This window comes from Dipodomys spectabilis, unplaced genomic scaffold (assembly GCF_019054845.1).
Source record: "Dipodomys spectabilis isolate Male_0828 unplaced genomic scaffold, ASM1905484v1 ptg000108l, whole genome shotgun sequence".
NCBI lineage: Eukaryota > Metazoa > Chordata > Mammalia > Rodentia > Heteromyidae > Dipodomys > Dipodomys spectabilis.
The window spans coordinates 10,089,316-10,098,221 of record NW_024870785.1 but is presented as its reverse complement, the minus strand read 5'-3'; the positions used below and the strand labels follow the sequence as shown (position 1 = coordinate 10,098,221).

At 51.4% G+C, this 8,906-nt stretch overlaps 1 protein-coding gene and 1 long non-coding RNA gene across 8 annotated transcripts in view; one reads left to right on the top strand and one right to left on the bottom strand.

The window, feature by feature from the left end:
- Positions 1-1,459: 1,459 nt before the first annotated feature.
- LOC122114599 lies at positions 1,460-6,236 on the bottom strand. The gene is made up of 3 exons (XR_006148588.1): positions 6,153-6,236; positions 4,510-4,559; positions 1,460-1,497 (listed from the first exon to the last, which is right to left on the bottom strand). It is a non-coding gene; the product is annotated as an uncharacterized LOC122114599 (long non-coding RNA).
- Gabpb1 (GA binding protein transcription factor subunit beta 1) overlaps positions 5,958-8,906 on the top strand; it is a 41,338-nt gene continuing 38,389 nt past the window's right edge. For 2 of the 7 annotated variants that reach the window (XM_042687867.1, XM_042687868.1), the window contains exon 1: positions 6,214-6,259. Coding sequence is in view for 1 of the 7 variants with exons in the window: in XM_042687863.1 (XP_042543797.1) it covers positions 6,236-6,259 (24 nt within the window). In the remaining 6 variants the exon portion in view is untranslated. Of the gene's footprint in view, positions 6,025-6,141; positions 6,260-7,556; positions 7,595-8,906 lie in introns of those variants that run through there. The other 5 variants (XM_042687865.1, XM_042687864.1, XM_042687863.1 and 2 more) reach the window with 5 other exon arrangements.

Sequence of the window (8,906 nt, the reverse complement as noted above, 5' to 3'; positions counted from 1 at the left end):
TCTATATGATAGGATATCTGGAGGTGGTGGGGGAGCAGATGTCAAGTCTGCTGGCCAAGTGAGTTTGGGGCTCTCGGTGGCCAACACTGCCACTGCCGCTGACAGGGCCTGAAGGCAAGGCATGCACCCTCTGGTGGATACATCAATTGTTTGGACAGGTATGTCACCAGTAAAGGAACCCAAAACATACTGCTCTAGAACCCCAACAGCAAAGTCTCATGACTCCATCACATAGAGAATAAAAGGTAATGACAGGCAAGGCAGACTAAGGGCTGGGGCTGAGAGAAGCGCCTTTTTGAGGGTGTGGAAGGAGGCTGAAATAGGTTTTGTGGGGGTCTAAGGGCTCAGAAAGGTTACCAATAAAATGCCTCATCATCCTCATGAAGGAAAGAAGTTGGGGTAGAGAGAGTAGAGAGGAGGGATTTGCAGTCTATCAGAAACAGAGCAGTGGTGGGAGTAAGGCAGGTAACAGACTGTAACGAGATTTGGGCCTTTTTGGAGAAATATGGTACCCGTGGTCAGCCAGAAAGTTAAGAAGACAGACAGAATGAGTGGTTGAGTGTTGGAGAGAAGGGCTACAGAGAAGATCATCCATGTACTAGATGAGAAAACTTGGGGAAAGGTCAAGGTGGAGTAAATTAGCAGCAAGAGCCTGGCCAAAGAAATGTGAACTGTCCCAAAACCTTTGGGGGTAAGCTGCTGGGAAGGATATGTCTGGATCTGTCTAGGTGAAAGCAAAAAGGTCTTGACATTGAGTGAAGAAAGCATCATTAAGGTCTAGAATGGAAAACTTTTGGGTTTGTGGGGGAATGGTGGATAAAAGGTTGTAGTGACCGGGGACTACTAGCTGGATAAGGATGGCCACATTAACAAGGCACAGGTCCTGAACAAGGCAATAGGAGTTGTCAGATTTGATAACAGGAAGGATAAGCATGGTGGGACAGAAGGGTTTAAGGCCCCTAAGATGGCTAAGAGCAATACGGTATTGTGGGGTGGAAAGAAAGTGAGATGAATCATGAGAGAGTAGTACCGATGTAAGGTGGGCAGCTATAGTGGGAGTTGTAACAGACCACACCTTGGGGTTTACCTCTGGTGGGGGGGGGGAGGCTCTACATCTGGGAGCAAGCTGGGGTTGGTTATGAGTGAGGAACAGTCACAGGAGGAAAGAAAAAATTCTCCAAGTGCAGTCCTGAATTTGGACAAAATTTCGTAGCTCAACAAAGGCATGGGACACTGTGGTATTACTAAAAAGGAATGGGAAAACTGAACCCTGAAAGGTACACAGCAAAAGAGGTGTCATCCTAGGATGCTGGATGCCACCAATGCCCACCACGATGGAAGCAAGTACAGTGGTCATTGATATTCAGGCAAAGTCTGATAAGAGGGGCCTGGTATCTACTGCAAAGGAAATCAGCTTACCCGAGACCAAGATGGTTACATTAGGTTCTGAGTGATGTCCGTTGAGCCTTGGGTAGCGTCAGTCTTCAAGGGCTAGGCCTAAAAACCCAGGCAGGGAAGGGAGTGAGGCCATGTATTTAGACTGGGAAGGGGCTCCCATCCCTCTCTGGGAAACAGAGCCACCACTCAGTAAAAGGGTGCGGTGGCCTACCCATCCTTTGACAAGTGGGACAGTCGCTGCCCCCCCCCCCCCCCCCCCCCCGCCAACCCACACCATGCCCTAATTATAGTTATCGCAGTGAGGGCAGGGCCCAGGAGGAGGTCTGGGGTTTGGACAGATTCTAGCCCAATGCCCAGGATGAGAGTATTTAAGGCAGGGACCCAAGGGTCTAGCCTGAGAAGACTGTGCATCCCAGGTCTTGGAAGCACTAATACACCCTATAAGATATTAGCTGGCCTGGTCTGGATCTTGTTTTTCCTGTTCCTACTGATTGTTAATGACATGGAAGGCAATATTGAGTTCCTGTTGAGGGTGTTGGGGACATTCTAAGGTTTTTAGTTTTGTTCTGTTACCAATGGAGGACTTAGAAATAAAAAGAGAACAGCCGGACGCCGGTGGCTCATGCCTGTAATCCTAGCTTCTCAGGAAACTGAGATCTGAGGATCATGGTTCAAAGCCAACCCAGGCAGGAAGGTCCATGAAACTCTTATCTCCAATAAATCACCAGAAAATCAGAAGTGGTGCTGTAGCTCAAGTGGTAGAGTGCTTGCCTTGAGCTGAAGAGCTGAGGGACAGCGCTCAGGCCGAGTTCAAGTCCCCATAACTGGCCAAAAAAAAAAAAAGAGAATGGAGAGCAAGGCCCATAGAAGTAGATGAGTCAATGTATTAGAAGCAGTAGAGGGCATCTGTCTAACAGCTGGAAAATTCTGTCTCAATGGGTCACTGAATTACCTCCCTCAGTTTGTCAGAGCTGACAGACTTGCCTATGGTTTTGTCAAGGCTATGTAGGAAGTAGAGAATCATGTCATACCTAAGACCCAGGTTGGAGGTTAGGCTGATAATCCTACCCTGGGTCCATGCAAGGGACAGTGTCTGAACCAATAGGTTTTTGTTTGTTTGGGGCATAAACTTTATCCTGTCTCTGCTGTGCACCAGTCCAGACTCCTGATCTTCAGGAGTCAGGGTAAAGGTGAGAATCATAAAGAGGTTGTACGAGGACTGACCAATTATGGAACAGATGGAATAGAAGAGGAAGGTGGGGGCTGATAGGGTGGTAGGGAGACACTGAGAGGTGGGGTCAAAAAGGGATGTAGAGGAGGAAAATGGTTGGTGGGTTGAACCAGCAGGTCTGCACTGGGGAGAGAGGCAGGAGTAAGTTTAAGCTTTGAATGGGCCAAAATGATGTGAGGAGTACATGACTGGCAAACAGAGGGACAGGATCAGAGGTAGAAGAAAGTCTGAGCATAAGGGATTTCTGCAGCCTTGCCATTTCAGTGACAGAAGTTAACTAGATCTGTCAGGATATTTATTAAAGTCAAAAGTGTCCACCTGGTATTGAGGTAATTCAATAGAAAATGAGTCTCTTGGGTTTAATAAAGTAGGAGCCAAAAGACAACCCAAAGGGGTGGGCCGAGGTGGTTCAGAAGAGAGGTACCCATTTTAGGCTGAGAGTGGCGATTGAGATCCTGGTTGAGGAATACTCTGTGTATCTTTAGGAATGCAGAAGGATGCCTAGGAGCAGGACAATGTGTCAAGAGATCATCACCTTGTGAGACAGGTCAAAGAGGGCATTGCAGGCCAGGCACCTGGACTTTTGAGAACAAAAGTGGAGGCGGGGAAGCCTGCAGGCCTGCAGAGGAGGAGGTCAATAGTCACCCTTGCAGGTCCATAAGGCATTTACAAGTCTGAAATGGCCATCAGGAGAGGGCTGGGGGCCAATCAACCCTAGAGAGGGGATCATCCTGACCCAGACTGCTCCCCCTGGGTTTCAGCACCAAAATGTAAGGAATAACAGAAGAACAATTAATACAGGCTCAAGGCTTTATTATGTAGGAGTGGTCTCGTGTTATACTATGTGGGTTGTGGGGATTAGAAGAGAGTCATGTTCTGATATGTGTAAGACTGATGCAACTAGGATGGGAATTTGTGTGTCACATTAGGGAAATGGTACGGTATGGGGAAATGGACACTTCACAGATTTTTTTTTTTGGTGCTAGTTCTGGGGCTTGAACTCAGGGCCTAAACACTGTCCCTGAGCCTCTTTGCTCAAGGCTAGCTCTCTACCACTTGAGCCACAGTGCCACTTTCGGCCTTTTCTGTTTATGTGTCACTGAGGAATCAAACCCAGGGCTTCATGCACGCTAGGCAAGCATTCTACTGCTAATCCACATTCCCTGCCCAACTTAACAAATTTTGTAAACAGGAAAGGACGAAGGGGACAACTTCCTAAGGTCAAGGAGCTGAATCTGAAGAGTAATAAAATACTTTTACTACTACTCACTTTTTTGCATCAATATTACAAAAGGGTAAATAAATGGAGACAGAAGACAAGTGTATGCATTTCATTTAAGCTTGTCATCTCTCCTGGATTAAACTCCTGTTGTCCTAGACATTCCCAAGTTCTAGATGCATACATGTCACACAAAGTTTAAGTCCAGATCCTTTTAAAACAGTTATTTAGCAGAGCACGGGTAGCTAACGCCTGTAATCCTAGCTACTCAGGAGGCTAAGATCTGAGGATCATGGTTTGAGGCCAGCCTGGACAGATTGTTGGTGAAACTCTTCTCTCCAATAACTACTCAGTAGAAGCCGGAAAAGGGGCTGTGGCTCAAGTGGGGGAGTGACAGCCATGAGCACAAAGAGGCTCAGAGACAGTGCCTAGGCCCAGAGCTCAAGCCCCAAGACTGGCAAACACACAAGTTACCAAATGTTGCTTTGCAAATAACACTCGAGTAAAATTAATAAAAAAAACTTCTCTTGGTAAACCACCGTTTCCAAATAAACCCAGCCTACTTTTAAGATTAAACAAAACAACAACAATCCTGAAATCTCATGCGATTAAATTTACATACAACACCACAACAACATGCACAGAAAGCCCAAATTCGTACCTTCTGAAGTGACGGCACTGCAAAGGGATCCAGCGAGCAGTTACCGGGATCTATCGAGGAGAAAGCAACATTAGAAATGGTTTAAAAATACATAAAATGGCCGGGCCCCGGTGGCCCACACCTGTAATCCTAGCTAACTCATTGGAGGCTGAGATCTGAGGATCGCGGTTCAAAGCCAGCCAGGGGCAGGAAAAGTCCTTGAGACTCTCATCGCCAATAAACGACCAGAAAACCGGAAGTGGCGCGGTGTCTCCAGCGGTAGAGCGCTAGCCCTGAGCAAAACAAAGCTCAGCGGAACCTCACTATGGCCCTGACTTCAGAAAGCCCTAGAACCAGCACCCCCCCCCCCAAAAAAAATTATCCAAAGAGACCACTTTTCCTCTGAAAAAAAGGGCTGCAGAAACAGACACCGATGATCCTCACTCACTTGCCTGCCAGCCGCGGGTCAGCCTGGTAAAACAGCGGAGCCACCGTCTGGGCCTCCCGGCTGGTCCCCCCGGCGGGCCGGGTGCTCCCAGCCAGCCCGCGGCCTCCACCCACCGCCACCGCGCCTTCCAACCATCATCTCGGAAGAAACAAGGCACCACCACACGCACACGCAGCACGAGAGCCTTCCCCCCCCCCTTCCACACCCCCCCAAACTCCTCTCACCCCGCCTCACTCAGGAAGGGGCGGCGCACGCCAGGCCTGACCCGGCAGCTCCACCCCCGGCGGCACAGGGCGCGCCAGCTTTCCCCACCTTCTCGCTGACTGCGCAGGCGCGGCCGCCGGATCCCGCCCCCCCCCTCCCTCCCTCCCTCCGCCGCCGCCGCCGCCGGGACTCGCGCGGGAGGTGGTGTGTGTGTGGGGGGGTGGGAGAAGGGGGGGGGCTTCCGCGAGTAGATCATTCCGCCGCCGCCTTTTGGTGTGGCGCGGCTCGCTTTAAGGGAAAAAAAAAAAAAAGGTCGATTTCCTTTCCTGGGGTGAAATCATAATAAACAAAATAACAAACACAAACAGATTCCGCCTCTCCACCCCGATTCCTCCCAGCACCCGGAAGACGGTCAGGGTCGGGCCGAGAGAGAAAGAGAAGTGGGGGGGGGGGGGGGGCGGGGAAGCGATCGCACTTGGCCGAAGGCGGAAGCGAGCGGCGGACGGAGCGGCCTCCGCGAGGCCGGGAGGGATGCTGGGAGGGAGCGCGCGCGCGCGCGCACGCACGCACGCCGCCCGCGTGTCCCTCCGCGCGCAGCCCCGGGGACTTTTCGGGTGTGGGATTTTTTTTCCCCCCCCTGTTTATTTATTTATTTATTTCTCTGAGCACCGACCAGACGCGGCCTATTCCGGGGGAAGGGGGGGGGGAGAAGGAGAAAAAAAAAATCCCCCCACCAACCCCCACCCCCAGAAAACCAACCTCCTCCCACCTCCCCCCCAAGGGAAAAAAAAAAAAAAAAAACCCCAAACCAAACCCCAAAAGCTCCCGGGTGCAAAAGTTGAAACGCTTTCTGGTTGTAACGAGGCTGCGTCGAGACCGGCTGCGTACGCGCGCGGTGGCTCGGTGGTCTCCGTCCTCCCTCCCTCCCTCCTCGCTCACTCGGCCCTCTTCTTCTCCCCCCCTCCCTCCCTCCCTCCCCTCCCTCCCTCCCCTCGCTCCCTCCCCGCAGCACCTCCCGCCGCTCCCCCGTCGCCGCTCGCTCCCGAAGCTTTTCCAGGTCAGTGCGGGTCTGTGTGAGGGCCCTGTTACCACCGGATGTGGAAGTTGATCTCTTCGCTGGTAAAAAATAATTCCACTTCCCCCGGAACCCAGATCATCCCCGCGATTTCCTGTTGATTGCATTAAGGCGCCGGGTTTCCGGGGCTCCTTGGTGGGGTGGGGTGGGGGTGGGGGGTGGGAGAGAAGCGGCCCCCCCCCTCTTCCCCGCTTCTTTCGTCCGTGGGGGTCGACCGGGGTCGGCCTAGAGCCGCGCCCGCTCCGTCGTCGCCGCCGCCGCTTTGTCCGCCGAGCACCCCGGGCTTCTGGGAGGGGCGGAAGGAGCCAGGCCTTGTTGGCGGCCGCCGCGGCTCCTCCGTCTTTTGAGGGGAGAGGGGAGGGTGTCCCGCGGCGTTTTTCGGGGGTGTACCGCGCGCGGCCTTCTTTCCCCCCCACCCCCTCGACCCCCTACCTCAGTCCCCGAATGGCAGCGGCGGCGGAGGCCGAGGCCTCGGGAGCCGGAGATCCCCCGGCGCGCACGGGCCCGCGGTGGGCGGGAAAGGGAAGGCGGCTCGGCCGGCGCGGCCCAGGCGCGGCCCGGGCTCCGGGACTCCCGGGGCCTGTCTTTTGTCTGGTGGGGTTTGAGCCATCCAACCCCGCCCGGGGTTCCCGGGAAGAGCTCGGAAGTGGGATCGGGGCTTTCGGATCGAGGGAGAGAGCCCGGTGTCAGCGCGTCCCGGCCCGCCTGGGGGGACCTTAGCGCGGGGACAGAGGGGGGGAACCCCGAATGCCCTGGGCGAAGTAAGTCGTCCTGGTAGTGGTAGTAGGTGGTTGGTGGGAACGAAATGCTGTTCTGGACCTGGCTTTGGGGAAGGGGGGTGGGGTGGGGTGGAAAAAGTTGGGATTCTTGTTTTTGTTTCTAAGCCAGGTCATCCCGGCCCCCCCCCATCCCCTCCCCCGCCCCTGGCCGTGTTAATCAATCGGTGTATGGAGTGCATCTGATGGCAATCTCTTACTCCTCCCCCGCACCCCTCCCCTCGCCCCCAAAGTGTGTGGAATCCAGCGTGTCTTAGCCCCCGAGGGTGCACGGTTTTGCAAACTGCAATCGGAGCAATGACAACAGGCCTGGGCTTTTCTGTGTGTGTGTGTGTCCTTCCTCTCCCCCCCCCCCCCCCACTTTTATGCTTGCTGCTGCTGCTGCTGCTTCTGGCTTTTAAATCTGATTGGACTGTGGAGAGCGCACACATCTGTTCAAAAGGCCCGGGGCGCCGCGCAGTGCTGCTGCTGCTGATGGGGGGGGGGGGTCGAGGGTGAGAGGAGTGGGGGGGGGACTTGATAACGTGTAAATGTTTTCTGTCTGTTCTCTGTGTCCCTCTCCCCCCCACCCCCCCGACCGTGGTTTTGCTGTCTGCAGTTCAGGCAAGTTAACTTTTCACCGGTGGAAGTTTGTAATCTGCACCTAACGATCTTTAGTAGCTGTCAACCACCCCCCGCCCCCCGGGCCCCCCCAATTTCTCAGGCAGAGGTTAGTTAGTGGTGAGATGATTTTTTTTTTTTTCTCTTTAAACCCACAGCTTGGTTGAAATGTCTCACCGAAACGGTTTTTAGAGACTTCCACTTTCAGGCTTTGAATTTAAGGAAACTAAAGATTTTAATCACTTTTTTCCTCACTTTTCTCTTTGCAAGCTTCCCACCCCCCCCAAAAAAAAGCACTAAAAGTTGGTTACATAGCTACACGAGTAACATACCAGGCAAGAGTAACATTACTTTGCATTGTGCAACCTTTTTTTTTTTTTTTTAAGTCAGGATCGCAAAACAAAAAAAACCCCGTGCAGGCTGGCCTTGCACCTCCTGATCCTATCATGATCCTTTTACATACTTGGTTTAACTGACGGTAGCTAGATTCGTAAATCTGCTTCTGCCTTGATCTGTTCTTATAGTGGTGTCTCATATCATCACGGAAAACTCCGCTTAACACTTATTAAAAAAATTATAGAAATGTGTCATCCTGCTTTGTGTAAGTCAAATGAGGGTATTATGCAAGGCACACTACCAATAGGAATAAGGCATGATTCCTCTCTTTTTTAACCTAGGTTCTAACTTTAAAAATAGAAATTTTAGGTGACGCAGACAGTAAAGGTGAAGATTTTATAACATCTCATCCTAAAGCCTGGGAAACTTTTTGGAAATAATACCTCTCTCATGGTTTACACAAAAATGAATTCCACACCAATGTGCTTGTCAAGATTTGTGTGTAAATGTAATCTTTGAAGAGGGTAGGCCACTTTTCAAAGCTTTGTTTGAGCTCTAGATTTAAATGGAATCCTGCAGAGAAACCTTTTGTGAAACAAAGAAGAGTTTGTGTGTACCCTAAGAACTCTTTCAGCGGCAGTCTCTTAATCTGAATCCGATTCCTTGGTAGGGGACAGTTAGGTTTAATTTTAAGATCAGATTTTGCTTTAGTCGTTTTGAGAGGAAGCCAAATTTATTTCTAATTGTTTCTGTGAACTCTAGTCTGAATTTGTACAACTATAGTTGTCTACTGTTCCATCAACAGGAAGCATCTGGCCATTCTTCATGTAATTGTTAAAATACCGGGTGTGCTTTTAATACTTGCTGTTCACATGAAAATAGATTGGATCTTAGTTAATTTTATTTGATTGTAGTTTGATTTTTCCTCCATGGTGTCTAAATGTCTTTATAAATGGAAAATGTCCCCCCCCCCCCCCCC